The sequence below is a fragment of the Phallusia mammillata genome, chromosome 7 (genome assembly GCF_965637545.1).
Source record: "Phallusia mammillata chromosome 7, kaPhaMamm4.hap1.1, whole genome shotgun sequence".
NCBI lineage: Eukaryota > Metazoa > Chordata > Ascidiacea > Phlebobranchia > Ascidiidae > Phallusia > Phallusia mammillata.
The window spans coordinates 3,363,296-3,378,348 of NC_137258.1; the positions used below are offsets into that span (position 1 = coordinate 3,363,296).

Here is a 15,053-nt window from a genome sequence, read left to right on the forward strand (position 1 = left end):
CACAGAGTTAGAAAACCCGCTTCTAAGTACATAAAACACGCCAATCAGGTTACGAGAAGAACCTTTAGTTGATCCAAAACTATAGGCATTTACCTACTAAGGACTACCAAACTACCGGTAGCTTTTGTGTAGCGATTGCAACGGGTAGAAACGTGCAGCGTGTTGTATTGCTGCACGATTGATCGGTTCGTCAACAAAACTCACGATTAAGTTGGAGATAATCTAGAACAGAGGTTTATAACCATTTTTACACGTTTTCAAATTTTGTGTTTGTCTTCTTTACACACTTAATCGCATAACCTACCTAAGAATACCTGCCTTATCAAGTTAACCTACAAGCATATCACATTTAGCCCTTGGCGGTGCATTTAACCCTCTTTACAACAAAACACATGAAGGCTTGAAAATTGTCTATGTCTGCATCCCCTCACAAGGTTAAACATATTTTTTTAAGTTTTTTGTAGCCTGCAAAATGCATTTACCGGTAACTTTATACAAAAGTCTGCTTCCTTTCGCAACTGCGTAGGACTTCAGGGTATTACGAGTGCCAATTTCTACACAAACATACTTGCTAGGTAAAGAGTAAAAATTCCAAGACATATTTTGTATCCAACTTACTATTAAGTGGACTTGAAACCTTATCGATGCAAGTTTTGAAGTAATTGCAAAGCCATTATTTCAATCGCCCGTGTTTCATCATCGTATGCCCATCGTCTGTTTCCTGCAACATAGTACGTAGGCGACAAGGAAACAAAAACATCTAAACATTGCATGCAGATACTTACCTCCGAAAAGCCACGTTCAAAATGTACGCAAATAAATACGCGCAACATAAACGACCACAAAGTGCAAATAATTAATAAAGACTTCTCAAAACATAAGATTTCATAAATAATAAAGTTTATGTGCATTCCACAAACGACTGCAAAGCAATTGTTACACTTAAACTTCGCCGAACATAAAGACTGATTTCCTAACATAATACAGTTTATTGCACAACATGGATTGTTAAGGAACAAAAAAAATAGAAATTTCACAACCAAGTATATTTAAAAAACGCCAGTAAATGAAACGACCTACGCAATTAGAAACACGAAACGGTTTTATACAACATGAAAAGGCACAAGTACAAATATAGTCACAATAATATATCAAGCAGTTTTCAATCGTTTTTGAATGCGGCGTATTAAGTTTTCAGACGCATATTTCCTGTTTATGACATTTAATACTATTTTTGGTTTTTATGTTTGATTCAATAGTAGGAAAGAACGCATAGTTGGAAAATGATATGGTACAAATTAGGCGTTGCAAAAAGGTTAATGAAAACGAAGAAAATAAATGTGGTAATTTCACTGCTACTGGAAACAGTGCTTACAATCACGACTTTTCGCCAAATTGTTTTACTGTTATTTAAAACCACAGTTATAATGCGGCACTGTTACAAATCCCAAACGGCGCGTAAGGACGGCGCGTAAGGACGGCGCGACGCACGAATTTACAAAACACTGAATCAGACTATAACTCGTAAAACGTTTAACTGATAGCTCTATTCTTTTTCAAATTCGATGTATGCTTTGACGAAGGAGTAACAAGCCTTGTATTGCCGCTAAAAATAAAAATCAGTTAAAAATGTTTATTAATCCATGTGTGGCATCCTATAAACAAAGAACTTAACAACAAAGACAAAAATGTTATCAACAACAGTACGAGACATCTCTTCAACAAAAATCTTACCACTGTAAGGTGTATATCGAAAAAAGAATCAGTGATATCCTTTACTGTTCTAAAGACATCAACCATTTTCTCAGCTTTGTACCGAGATATCAGATTCCAAACAGCACAGAAGACAATGGACCTCCAATATCCAGTTCTAAGTACAACAAAGATTTTGAAACACATTTAAATGCGACATACAATGGATGTCCATTACCTAGAAAGAACAGCCATGCTATACACAAGCGAATTCATCTGAAGTGACTCGAGTAGTGAAATAAATTCAATAAACTGATTGATGTTGTCAGGAATATCATTGTCAGTCCAAGCATCAAATTCCAGCAAGGCAATGTAAGTCTATCCCAAAATACACAGGTTTATATCCATCTTTTCTAGTTATGTTTTTGAAAATAAATACTGTTACGTCGTTTTTATCAAATAAATTATAATGAACATAAAAATAAAATACTGGGATCAGTTCTGAAAGATCTGCACAGACCAGCGATCACGACACACTTATATTGCGTAAAGTGACAACCGTTGGTACCGGTCGTTACATTTCTATAAAGTTACGCTTTTATTTAACAAATGTGTCTTGAGTGTAGAGTAACAAACCTTTCGTTGTTGATTTGTGTCTTTAATAGATATCTTAGCCAATTGAAACTGCCCCTGAGTAGATCCTTCAATAAACTTCAATTTTATTCCACCTTGCACAATCTCCCGCTTTTTCTGGTTTGGCCAAACAAGGACTTTCTGCAAAACAATACACAAATGCATTTTTTCCCCAAAATAAAACCAACAAAAGCACAGACCATTGGTTTCTTCAGTATAACGACGAACTCCGTGTTTTCGTGCACTAACGTGCTCAAGAAGTTTTCCACTTCGCCAGCAGTCGGTTCTTCACTGATCATTATACGGTCAGATTGATTGTAAGCCTAAACGAAAAACATGTAACACAAAAGTAGAAAGCAAAGTAGGAAAACAGGCAAAGTAGTACAGTGCTTCCTTCTTGAATAATCATAATATACGACAAAGAAATAGAAACAGCATTAAACAAGAAAAAAAATAACAGATTGTTTGCGAAAACAAGCGCGTCTATCAACGCTAACTCGGCAAACTCGAACTGACTGAAACAGAGTCACCTTAGGGCTTAGGAGGTGGATAAATACCCGTGTATTTCATTCATTCATAACCCTTTAAAGCCATTTATCAAAGTGCCCAATCAAATGCCAGTCGAAGTTGGAAGCATTTTATAAGCAACTCGAAACCCACCAACCTCGATCTTATAAACAGATTTTCGGTCATTTCCGACGTTCATGTATGCACTTTCCGCTTCTGGTGACTTGTCTAAATAAAAAAATTGCTGTTTATAAACGACTCGAGTTCCAAAACGTATATGAGTTGTTACATGAGACAGATGTTGAGTTTTGAAACGTTACCAGAGAAGATGCTGACTCATCAAATAATATGCTTAGGTCATTGAATTCTTTTTGGATCTGGTTGGCATCTGGAAATCTGCAACAAACACTATTAGGTAAACAAAATTGCGATTCAAACAAATCACATTTCTACCTTTCAAGCTGGGTCAAATTCGTTTCCTTGAAGGTTGCTGTTTCAACAAGAAGTTTGTGTAGAAACACATATTGGTTCTGCAAAGATAAGTCGTAATCATGATTGATTGTGCAGTATTTGTTATCACCGATTTTTATGGGATTTACCAACTAAAGTACAAACGATCAATTTTCGCAACCTGCAGATTAAGCATATCAGCTATTGCTGCCAGGCATAATATTAGGTTTATAGAGCTCTTCTGGCAAATGTAATGCAGATTAAACATATTAAGTAGATTTTAGCTGTTTTACAGCTACCGATCTACTTACCACATTTTGAACCATATCCATTCTCTGATTACGCATATGAGAAACCGCCTTAAAAACATCAATCGAACCAGTTTCGTTTAATTCATCCGTCAAATAATCGAAACCTATGAAAGTTCCTGTTCGTCCAGCCCCAGCACTACTCAAAGAAAACAATCCTAAAGTCATGAAACGAAAATAACTGACCCTAGTTTGACGTTTACTCACCTGCAGTGAACTATAGTAGGAGTTTCTGTGCGCAAATCGCATTGTAGTTGTGTTTGAGTTTCTTGTACTTCCTTCATAAACCTAACAAGGCCTGTGGTGGTTTGTGGAACTCCGTGGTCGGGCCAAGCTATGAAGTGATATTGTGTAACGATGTATTGCTCCTGAGATAAAAATAGTGCTGTAACAAGTACCAATGCACTTGCCATGTCAAAATGGGTAAAACTTCGCAAAACTCTGCTCTAGCGGAAACAAGTTATTAGGTTTAATGTTTTGGCTATGTGTGTAGGAAGAAAATGAAGCTTTCCACCCAGTCCTAGGAAACATACAATTGCTGACAGAATGTAATTTCCCTACAATTACAGAAAAATGGCTTTTTCGAGTTGACACATTTGAAAGCTTTTTTAACACTAAACGCTTACTATTTCATAAGTACTGTTTGTTTCTTCAACGTTCATTCTTCTGATGACGTAAGAGCCCTTCTTGATGACGTCAATGACGGTGATATTTACTCCCTCGTAGCTTTTGGTTTCATGGACGTCTTCAGGCCAATATCGGGCACATTTCGCCTAAAAAGTGGTGAATATACACAAAAACGTAATATTTGTAACAACTTTGGAATAAAAAATGCATAACGGCTTGTTGAATATAACTGATAGAAGATTGAAGAACATTACCTTTCCCTTCTCCCATAGATTTGCCAGCATAACGATAACTCGAACATTTTGTTCCAATACCATTGTCCAAAAATCACCCACTGTGCTGTCAAGGGGACCTTGGGTTGCGATCCACTTGTTTGGTCGATTGTAACCCTGAAGAGAAAATTGTAACAACGGCAAAGGTGTTTACATTATGACATTAAATTTGAATGTACCAACCTCCACATATGAGGCATTAATGTAATGGTTTTGGTTTCCTTGTGCACCACGGAGAATTACTCGGTTGTTATCATCTGTCATTAAATACAACCGAAAGTTCAGACGTTTTAGTGCTGACCCATGTCAGCGGTTATTAAAAAACTAGTAACATACACTTTGATTTTGGGGTGTACCTGGCCTGTTTGAGCCTTTTGCCTTTGGATGCTACAGTATCAGTTACGATAGGAAACTAATATTAGTATGTAGGATTTGTAACAAGTAGGTTACTCAAGATGATGACTTACATGGTGTTATGTTCTTGTATCGGTTTTTCTTAGCATTCGTTGATGCTGTTGTGTTTTCATACACACTTGCATTGTTGATCGATTCATCCTTGATTGTCTGCAAACGTCAAATGATGACTAAGCATAAGATAATTGCTTACTAAGCACATCGCAAAAGGGTTACAACAAACATCCACTAAATCTTTAAAATTCGGTACTAATTTTGGCTTCAAACAGGTCAAATAGAGTGAACAAGGTACACTATTCACGGTTTTGAATAATCTGAGCAAAAAATCGGAGCCAGTACATTTGTGTACTTGTCGAAACGTAGTTATGTTCTACACAAATGTACTGGCTCTGATTTTTTTTGCTCAGAGTGAACAAGAATCCGTAATCGTAAAAAACCTCAATATAGACAAATAGTGTGTGAAATAGTCAATTAAATTAGAACAAGTTATTTGCAGCACATACTTAGTTAGGTGCATTAAAAAAGAAAATGACTTTTAGTGGGTGTTTCTGGTGAATCAACACAGTTCGTGGCCGCCCTGGGGACCCCTGGGCCCTAGCTGAGAACCCCTGACTTACGAAGTGTTTAACAGATTGCAACATGCAGTTGACTTTGTGCATAATTGCATATGGATATAATACGACACTTCACGTTAGTTTTAAATAAAGCGGCACATAGTAGATTGCACACTTTACTGATGCCTGTACAGGAAGCGTTCATATGACTAAGTCAACTGCGTAACAGGAATAAGGGGACAAAGCGCAGCAACTTTACCACCGATAAGTTGCTACGCGAAGTACAATGTATTTCAGTGTTTAAACAAAATCAGTGTTTCAAAAAACGAGGCAAATTAACACTGTAGGTCTGTAGCTATATCATAGTGTCAAAGAACACACCTAAATACACCTCAATTAGGTTTATATAATAATGGTTTTGTCTGCGTTAAAACATTCCAACACAAGTGTTGTAAAACGCCATCGACAACATTATCATGAAACAAAAACAAAGAGTTGCCAGCATTAGATCAACCACAAAGTAAAAAGGTTGTTACTTTGTTTGACATATTACTCAGCCTTGCATTGAATCGCAAACCATATGGCAATGTAGATTACGCATTGGTGTGTTGCAACATAAATTGAATGAGTAATGATTATTTCCTGTTGTCTTAAAGCCGAATGTATTATGTCAGACAATAAGGAAGCAGTTTCACGTACTTTAAACTGTGATTTTAAAGTCTTGTGGTCGCTCTTTGAGCTATCGATGTAGAAGTCCACAAGATAAAACCTCAAAATCTTCGTGTTGCTTTCCGCAGATTCAACAAGAACGTCTATAATTTTCAATTAAGTGTTGGTAATACTAATTACATATTAGTATTACGCAAAAATACATAAAACAAGCTAGTCTGCCTTTTAAGTTTTCTTTACGGATAAGGGAACATAACAAGTTTATCCATACAAAATTAGCATTCAATTCTCGGTCGTATATCACCATTTCTAGTTGTTTTTGTTTACTATTTTTAATGAAAATAGAGTTGCATAAAACGTTTTGCAACGTTTTAGTTAGAGATTTGTTTACCGTACAAGGACAGTAATGTCTTGAAAGCATAATCATGGAAAATCGGTTCAAACTCGTGTGACGAACCTGTGTTTGACAGTGGCATATGTTGTGAACTTTTACGTCGCATCACAGTGTCTCCTCTTGCAGCACCAGGTGATTTTCTATGTGAAATCCATCTTCTCACTTGCTCTCTTTAGCATAACAAACTTATGTTTTAACACAGCTTTCATGAAATTGCATTAAACTAAGTCAAATGAAATTTCCTTACCTGTAAACGCCGCAAAGTATGAAGACAATTACAAGCAAAAGAAAAATCGATGATGGTGCGGCGATTGCAGCGAGAGGCAGGGCGTCAGGAGCTACAATAAAATAACTTTAAAAAAGTGCCTTGGCTTATACATAACCATGAGTGTTTATTTTATGTAATATAACAAGCAAAGTATACTCATAAAACCTCATGCAAGATTTTTCTCATCAACTTTTGGCAAACATTTTTTGGCAACAACATTTGTTAAAACTATACAATACACTTCAAAAGGTAACTTACTCTCCGAGATTATGGAAGCTTTGCATTCTCCGCCAACTTTGAACACCGTATTGCGACAATGCGTTGTGATTGGTTGAAACATGGCAAAAAGTTGCTGATTTAAACCAATTAGCTCGCTGTGCTTCGACGCGTTCGGAGACAATGTCACTTCGGTCCAATTGCTTTGATCAGCAATATCCCCCATTTGCATTTTTAAGTAGCGAAGCTGCAAAATGTATGCAAATCTTGTAATATTTAACATGCACCAGCGCATTGAATAAAAACTGTATACATGGCAATAATATTCAATTGTAAACTGTAACAGAGATATGATTAAGGATTTTTAATGTCACTTTACGCTAGAGTTTTAATATACCTTGATCCCACTAATCACACTTGATATATTTTCAGGGATAATAATTGCGAATTCACAAACTTGCGCCTTCAGTGACATTTGAGCGCTAACGTCACGAAAAATACTTGACGTTACTGCAGAGGTTGCGGGTGAGTTGATTTTCCAAACTTCCGGAAACAATTGTATCTAAACAGAGCATTGTTGTGATATTGAATTTAACCGATCTATCATAACAAACACTCACGGATACATCATAGGAAACGTCTGAAGTCAAATTTCCGACTGTGCTTGTGTAGATGTGGTTGCTTGTTGCAGTTTGTGTGACAAGTTTACTGACATTAACAGAGTGGTTGGATTTCACTGTTGTTACGATATGAGTTATGGATCCGTTGTTACCAGTCATGTCTTTCCATTCCACTGTGATTCGGTCGGGGTAGCAATTACTTGTACCCAGAACTTCAATTGCTGTTGAGAATATAATGACAATTATGAGTCACAAAATCAGTAGGGTGCAGAAACAAAACCGTTTTACGACTTACCTATACATACTTACTCATACATGTATTGGTAAAACATTTCAAAAGTTATGAAAGCAACAAGCCAAAAAAAATATTATGTCAAAACAGTGTGCACTGTCTGTAGCTTAAAACGAAAGTTATACCTGAAAACACGCATATGAACGTTTTTTTCATCGTGCATTCCTGTGTGTATACTGATTGTGTTACTGTATTATAAGCAATACAATCATCTCCTCCATTAGTGCTTATTTTTCCTTTTAAAAAAACAACAACCCCTTGATTTTGGAAACGGGTAATTATTCAATAACTTACCTTGCAGCCACGAAATATCAACACCAACTTTATTCAGGCAAAAGCTGCTGTTTAAAATGGACAAAGTGGGCAATACTCCACCAACGGATCCACAATACTTCTTGGCACTGGGGAAGTCAAGTGTTGCATTGGGTTCAGTAAAATATGTTCCATTAGCAAAACGAAGATCTAAAAGCATTTAGAGGTATAGTTATACAAAGTGGAAAGGAGTTCTGTCTATTTGAAGTACGGGGAACTTTGGGAAGTTACACAAATTACTTCTTCTTATGATTACCTGCATTCATTTTTATTGTTCTTTGTTTTGATAGTGCAAAATTTTCCGACCAACACCCAATTGACGAATTGGGACCAAATATAACTGAACTTGAAATGAGTAATTTGGATTGGACTTGATTGCCTTCTTTCATATTCGTGATCTGAGTTGGTGTATTCGATGTGTTTTCAATTTGTCGCTCATTAATCCTCCAATAAACAGTTGGAATGGGATCTCCGGTGAATGTACACGTAAACGTTTGTGATTGGCTGAAAATTGGCGACGTACCAACAGTGGCAACATATGGACCAACTGAAATACATTTTATGTTGGTTTAATCGAAATCATGTCTGCATTTTATCATTACCTTTCACATTTGCGTTAGCTGTAGATCCGGTTCCTACTGTGTTGCAAGTATATTCTCCACTGTCCTCGATTGTGGGCCGGTAAAAAGTTAACGATGAGGTTATTTGGAAATCGGTGACTTCGACAAGTCTTTGATACACCTTATTTGAAGTGTTGGTTGAAACATTGTAAGAACCTCTGCCAAATTCAATATTTTATGTAACAAGCAAACACATAAAAAGTAAAATCATACAAAAACAAGTGTAGTTTAGAAACAAATTACGTAGTATTCCGCTTTGTAGTGCTCTTACCTGGTCCAATAAACATGCAAAGCGGGATATCCTAAATAAGTGCAATTTATGCTAGTAATTTTGTCTTCTAAAACAGTTAACTCAGTTGTTGATAAGTATGTGTTCGGCTTCACTGCAAAACAATATGACACATAACTTCATAATTGTACCACAAAAGACAAACCAAAGTTCAAAATAAGGCAAATGAAAATCTATCATGTAAACAAATTACATCTAACCTGTTGCTGTAAAAATAGCCATTGCACCGCTTGTATCAACATTTGTAGCTTGACATTTGTATTTTCCAATTTGTTCGATTGACGAAATATTGAAGAACAGCTTTGATATTGATTTGTATTCGCTAATATTGGTTTTATGTTGGTATATCGGGCCTAGGGGTGATGAACTAACTGGACTTCCATTCCTGAACAAACATTACATTGGAAGTTTTGGATCAGTAAGTTATAAACTCACAATAATACCGTGTCCATTCTAACTTTGGTCGCGGAAACCCGTAAGATTCACAATCGATCACGAATTCATCAGGAATTGTTGCAACTTTGCTGGTTAACGAAATTGATATATTGGCGGGCACTGCGAAAAGTTAACAGTAGCAAATGTATTGAAACTGGATTTTAAACTACAAAACCACGAACCTTGGATTTGCAACGTCTTTTTCCTAAATGTATTGCCAGCATCATTTGTCGCTTGACAAACGTAAAAACCAGATTCCATGATATTGTTAATGGTAAAATAAAGTCGAACAGTTTGAGAATAATTTCCTGTCGTGTGTAAAGCTTCATAAATACGAGATGCTGTTGTTGACCCAGTAATTTGGTGTTTGTTCCTGCATCAACATAACGCTCATTATGTTAATACGTGGCACAACTCTATATTTACAACACCTTAGCCACGTAACAGTCGGTTTGGGAAAGCCGTACGAAATACAATCCACTTCATAACGTTGTGTAAAATTCACAACCACTTTTGTTTGCGTAAGCGTTAGGTTTGGTGCCACTAAAAAGTTGCAAACAAATACCGTTACTGCACGTTATTAACACTTGATTGAAAATAAAATATAAAAAAATTACCTTTTACGTAAATCTCTTTTACTATCTCGGGTCCAGCTGAGTTACCTAACACTCGACATTCATATATTCCGCCCTCAGTAACGTCTTTAATGTTAAGATTTAACTCGTTTATTCTGAAGTAACTTCCTTGTAAAATGTATATTTGCCGTGTTATCCCATAGCTGGCCGAATTTGCGACCAATTGGTTTAATCTAAAACATTGGTTTACAAGATTACAAATTGCAGATTTTGTTACGCATTAAATGTGTTTGAAACACCCACCTATACCAAAGAATTCTGGGGTTAGGGTTTCCATACGATGTGCAGTTAACGGTTTTTGCCACATCTTGTTCAACCGTAACGTTGCTTTGTGTAACAGATGTATTTGCAGGTACTTCATTAAATACAAATTTAATTTAAATGACACGTATATGATGAAGAAACATAACCCTTTATTTGTTAGTTATTTTGTTACTTGCCATACAAAGTGAAAACTTGAGTTTGTTCATCTCCGACACTGTTACTTGCAATGCATTGATATTCTCCACTTTGCGAGACGTCACTGATGTTTAAGTAAAGTCGAACTCTATATTCAAATCCTATGTTTCTTACAATGACAAAATACACCGGTAAATTGGAGTTTCTGGATACGGTGATCCCGTTTCTGAAATGCAACCCATGATTAAATTTCCACACAAAATATTCGTAATAACTCTATAATTTCACATAATATGCTCAAATTAGATTTGCAAACATGTTTAAAGCACAACTGGAGCCCCATATCTACTATCTTAACCCAACGCATCCATAAAAGCTGCCAACAATATATTAAAACGTAATAAAACACGAAACTTGCTAAATAAATACACGCAAGTATCAAAATTAAGCCTTCAATTAAGTTGATTCAAGAAACTATGCAATCCCCTTTACGCATAAATGCGACCCAAACGTAACAACTCGGTCAATATGAATCTGTACCTTTTCCATGTAGCGCTGGGTCTTGGAAATCCATAGGATACACAACCAACTGACTTTCGTTCGGCGTAATTGCCGATAGTAGAAGGATGTGTTGTTGTTAGGTTTGCTGGCACTAAAGCGGGGTATGAAACAAATTTAAGGTATTTTTAACCCGAAGAAATGTTTAAACCTTTAACAGTTAAAGTCTTCGTTCTCATTCCAGCACCATTCCAGTTTGTAGCTTCACAAACATAATCCCCTGATTCAGCAACGTCACCAATAGTTACACGAAGCACAGATCGTGCTTCGTACTTGTTCGTTTCACTGGTTTGGTAAATGTTATTTGAAGAAGATGCAGGGATCAATGCCGTGTTTCTATAATTTAAGATAAATGTCACAAAGTATGGTAAAAACAAAGCAAGCCGGTTAAGTCACTGCGACTTCAGTAATTTTATATATCAGTGATCGAGTTAAACAGTACGTGTACGAGGTTGTTGAGGTAAACTGTAAAGTCAAGAAGCATGTGATTATCAACATATCCTGGCTAAAATGTGCTTCATTTTTACTTACAGGCAGCGATAAAGGAATAAAATGTTAAAACGTTACAAAATGTTTCACCCACACATATTGCCTTGGTTATTTCTATCAAAATGTTTCTGTCAACCTCCACGCAAAATTGTAACATAAACAATCACACAAGTAATAAATTTGAAAACAAGTTCAATCCTATAAAAACAGGCCCTGTTTCTATAAAATAGGCATCTTTAATAATCTGACTTTGTCGCAACAAAAATGATAGGGCGTTTAAAACAAATAAAAAATACTTTTTCCATTGAACTATTGGGTTGAGATATCCAGAACCTGTACAAGTGATAACGTTCTGTGCACCATAAGTTGCTACAATCTCACTTTGGTCCAGAGAAAGTGTAAGAGATGCTGCAAATGTTCATACTTTATTTGTTTTGTCCTAAATTTTAAATTTATAAAAAAAAACTGTTTACCTTCTATCAATGTCACAGTTGCCACGGTTTGGCAAGAAGAGGTTTCGCCAACAATTTCGATTTGTATATCACCGAAATGCGATGATGTCACTCTGCTTATTGTGTAACTAAAAGTGGTTCCTTTATAATTAGTTTGCAGTTGTACTCGTTGATTATTGTTGTAAATAGCCGTGACGTAAAGAGGTTCCATGAAATGTTCTGATATTGTTCCGCTAATTGTGATTGATTCTCCAGTCGTTGCAATGTAACTTGATGGAGAAAATGATATTTCTCTTGGTTCTAGATATAAGTGTTAATAGCAAAAACTTGTTTTTATCGCCAAACAGAAAAAAATGTACGTGCTACTTCGTCAAAAGCTTTTAGTGTTTGCTTATAACTTCGTTTGAGATTGTTTTGCATCAAAAAGCGGTTTATTGAAATTGATTAATATAATTTGTACCATAAGCTTCGAATTATACAATTAGTAAAGCTTTAATCTCCCATAGGCGGCTAAGGTAGTGCTGCTATGCAAGGGATTCTAAGCGGGCTATTGTGCTATCCAAACGGCGATTGTTTACGGTGATTACCGTTGTTAAGGTACAACATTATTCACCAACCTTGCCTTTCACAAATGAAGTAATTTCTAGTGTTACAATTATTCGTAATCCATCCCCATCCACCATCTTCTTTAGCGAGTACAACGCACAAACCACTTCCAACATCGCCATCCTTCCATGACGTGTATCCAACTTTTGTCCAATCTTAACAAAATACCAAAGTTAAAACTATCTGATACCAGACTGCCGTATACACTTTCCGAATACAATCATGCGAAAACGTGCAAAACCTTTTTTCACGTTTGCAAAACAATGTTTTGGTTTCGTGTAAACAGGGTAATACCACCCACCAACACTAATCAAACAAAACTGCTATAAGGAACAAAAACAGTAGCAAAACACAGTAAATCTTGCGTTTAAAAAATCAGTTTACCTACCTGATGTAGATGAGATTCGACTGGTAAATACTGTTCCATCAAGCCATTGAAATGTGTTGTCATTGTTGTCGTTTCTTCTACCTCCCAACCGGGCATCTTAAACACACAAGTAACAGAAGGATAGATAAGTGACTTAGAGATCCATCTAATGGCATTATACTACATCGTACGTATACCACCAATGATTGTCTCACCTATATATATATAGCTCAGCTACGATCACCAAACAATTTACAAAATAATATGTTTAATTTTTACTAGTGTTTTGTGGCAGTTTGAATGCATAGCTGGGTGCTTATGGCAACATTATACTTAGGCTACAACGCTTTGGTAAATCCGACAATACAGCAAACTATGATCGTACTGCAACCACTTCATAGAACAAAACTTTGATTTGTAGATTTGTACTGCCAAAAATACCATCCAGTTTTAAGCGACACTTGACCTCAACCGACTGGTTTTTAGCAAGAAGTATATGATATAATACAGGCGATTGCAAAACCATTTTTTGTACAGACCACTTTAGGCCATAAACATTTACTGCTACTGCTATTAATTTAGAAAAATGTACAGGAATGTTTGACACAATTAGACAAAGCGAGCTTAGTTTAATAACATTACACCAGCATTAAGGTTACAACCCCAACCATACAAAGCCTGAAAGTCCTATTATACGAAGCGGATATGCGCAGCATACGAAACAGGCATCGGTGCTTGTGATTCAACTTTCGGCGTGCTTATAGTCGGACCTTCTGTTCGATAACGAAGACGCCAAAGAGGTTTAAAAATAGCCTCTTTGGAGTACTATCTGGAGTTTGTTTAGGGGGCAAAATTTTGTCCCGGGAGTGAAACCCATTTTGAAGATATTAATTTAATTACACCTGATACAAACAAGTGAAGCAACGCCACATGGCAGTCAATTTTACTTACAAATATTTCCGGCCCCATACTCTTGTTGTGCTTTGTCAACAAGAAGGTTTTGTGTTTCCACGTCTTTAATGCTAGTGAGAAATCCTCTGATTTCACTGTCGCTGCATCGTGCTTCTGCACCTTCCGCCGTTTTTCGCCCGCCAGATAATAAAAATCGACGCCCCTGACACGTACCAGCTGCAACTAAAACAAATTGTTGATGCAGCAACATTCTTTAACAACTCTAAACACATACTGTTTTCGATTATAACCCATCTTTACGTTTTCAGTCCCGCGTCGATAAAAAGTGTTTAGTATCCCTACTAACCTTTTTATTGAGGTAGGCTAATAACACTGGTTAACTTTATAGGGTAAGTTACTTTATGAAATTACCAAGCTACAAAAGTACAACAAACAAAAGCAACAGGTATGCTACTTACTGGTATCGAAGACATAGATTGCTCCAAACAGAGCAAACAAAATAAAAAATACACTAAAAGACCAACTCATATTGCAAACCTCACCATGCAGAACACAGTTATATTTTTGCTTCCTTGTATCAAACACCTTAGTCAATTGTGCACGCGATTAAATGCTTCATCACATGCCAAGAACGCCGGAAGGACGATGTATATCCACCTGGAGTACGTAATACCGTAATACGTAATACAAATACTACAGGGTTGCAGTTCGCTGTGCTTGCCTTTTGACTTCTTGAACAAAATGGGTGTCCCTATAATAAGTTTTTTTTAAAATGGTTAGTTGTAATAGTTTTTTCCAGTTTAGTTAGTTGTAATGGGTTTTTGGTTAGTTATAGTTTTTTCCAACGGCCAGTTTACACCATGCGTAGTGCGCGCGTTCGAACCTGCGTAAGTTTGTTTGTTCCCATTTTTCTGTCTGCTTTCGCACAATGAGCAGCTTAAACCTGTGCAAAAACGGGTTGTGTTAATCGTTTTGTACGGTTTGTGATTTGAAAAAGTTGGTTCATTTGACAAACATTTATAATGGTACGTAATTTGCCTAAAATGTAATTATTTATCAGTAG

General features: G+C 36.4%; 2 protein-coding genes across 3 annotated transcripts in view; both read right to left on the bottom strand.

Annotated features, from left to right (window-relative positions):
* LOC145238125 (uncharacterized) overlaps positions 1-15,053 on the bottom strand; it is a 33,963-nt gene that overhangs the window by 15,839 nt on the left and 3,071 nt on the right. The window contains exons 2-42 of one of the 2 annotated variants that reach the window (XM_080101195.1): positions 14,874-14,933; positions 14,533-14,741; positions 14,030-14,212; positions 13,100-13,195; positions 12,723-12,866; positions 12,127-12,405; positions 11,950-12,061; positions 11,316-11,500; positions 11,147-11,258; positions 10,648-10,832; positions 10,451-10,562; positions 10,190-10,380; positions 10,004-10,115; positions 9,755-9,945; positions 9,581-9,692; positions 9,338-9,522; positions 9,120-9,231; positions 8,831-9,006; positions 8,485-8,775; positions 8,211-8,378; positions 8,042-8,152; positions 7,625-7,845; positions 7,402-7,566; positions 7,047-7,251; positions 6,768-6,858; positions 6,584-6,690; positions 6,157-6,269; positions 4,957-5,053; positions 4,673-4,746; positions 4,472-4,606; positions 4,217-4,363; positions 3,798-3,958; positions 3,594-3,729; positions 3,286-3,362; positions 3,122-3,228; positions 2,990-3,060; positions 2,526-2,648; positions 2,329-2,466; positions 1,931-2,070; positions 1,735-1,870; positions 1,457-1,606 (exon numbers count right to left, since the gene is read on the bottom strand). In XM_080101195.1, coding sequence (XP_079957321.1) covers positions 1,547-1,606; positions 1,735-1,870; positions 1,931-2,070; positions 2,329-2,466; positions 2,526-2,648; positions 2,990-3,060; positions 3,122-3,228; positions 3,286-3,362; positions 3,594-3,729; positions 3,798-3,958; positions 4,217-4,363; positions 4,472-4,606; positions 4,673-4,746; positions 4,957-5,053; positions 6,157-6,269; positions 6,584-6,690; positions 6,768-6,858; positions 7,047-7,251; positions 7,402-7,566; positions 7,625-7,845; positions 8,042-8,152; positions 8,211-8,378; positions 8,485-8,775; positions 8,831-9,006; positions 9,120-9,231; positions 9,338-9,522; positions 9,581-9,692; positions 9,755-9,945; positions 10,004-10,115; positions 10,190-10,380; positions 10,451-10,562; positions 10,648-10,832; positions 11,147-11,258; positions 11,316-11,500; positions 11,950-12,061; positions 12,127-12,316 — 5,049 coding nt within the window. In that variant the 5' untranslated portion in view covers positions 12,317-12,405; positions 12,723-12,866; positions 13,100-13,195; ... (1 more) ...; positions 14,533-14,741; positions 14,874-14,933 and the 3' untranslated portion in view covers positions 1,457-1,546. Of the gene's footprint in view, positions 1-1,456; positions 1,607-1,734; positions 1,871-1,930; positions 2,071-2,328; positions 2,467-2,525; positions 2,649-2,989; positions 3,061-3,121; positions 3,229-3,285; positions 3,363-3,593; positions 3,730-3,797; positions 3,959-4,216; positions 4,364-4,471; positions 4,607-4,672; positions 4,747-4,956; positions 5,054-6,156; positions 6,270-6,583; positions 6,691-6,767; positions 6,859-7,046; positions 7,252-7,401; positions 7,567-7,624; positions 7,846-8,041; positions 8,153-8,210; positions 8,379-8,484; positions 8,776-8,830; positions 9,007-9,119; positions 9,232-9,337; positions 9,523-9,580; positions 9,693-9,754; positions 9,946-10,003; positions 10,116-10,189; positions 10,381-10,450; positions 10,563-10,647; positions 10,833-11,146; positions 11,259-11,315; positions 11,501-11,949; positions 12,062-12,126; positions 12,406-12,722; positions 12,867-13,099; positions 13,196-14,029; positions 14,213-14,532; positions 14,742-14,873; positions 14,934-15,053 lie in introns of those variants that run through there. The other variant, XM_080101194.1, reaches the window with a different exon arrangement.
* Positions 12,715-14,240, bottom strand: LOC145237712 (snaclec 3-like). Its single transcript, XM_080100676.1, has 3 exons — positions 14,030-14,240; positions 13,100-13,195; positions 12,715-12,866 (listed from the first exon to the last, which is right to left on the bottom strand). Exons 1-3 carry the CDS (start codon positions 14,238-14,240, stop codon positions 12,715-12,717), a joined length of 459 nt encoding a protein of 152 aa, XP_079956802.1.

What these genes read in the sequence shown, in the direction of transcription:
- LOC145237712 (XM_080100676.1), bottom strand. Translation starts at nt 14,240, where the DNA reads ATGTTGCTGCATCAACAATTTGTTTTAGTTGCAGCTGGTACGTGTCAG. An exon ending in GTATGGGGCCGGAAATATTT is followed by an intron (nt 13,196 to 14,029) that starts GTAAGTAAAATT and finishes TGTGTGTTTAAG; the next exon opens with ATGCCCGGTTGGGAGGTAGA. An exon ending in TCGAATCTCATCTACATCAG is followed by an intron (nt 12,867 to 13,099) that starts GTAGGTAAACTG and finishes TATTTTGTTAAG; the next exon opens with ATTGGACAAAAGTTGGATAC.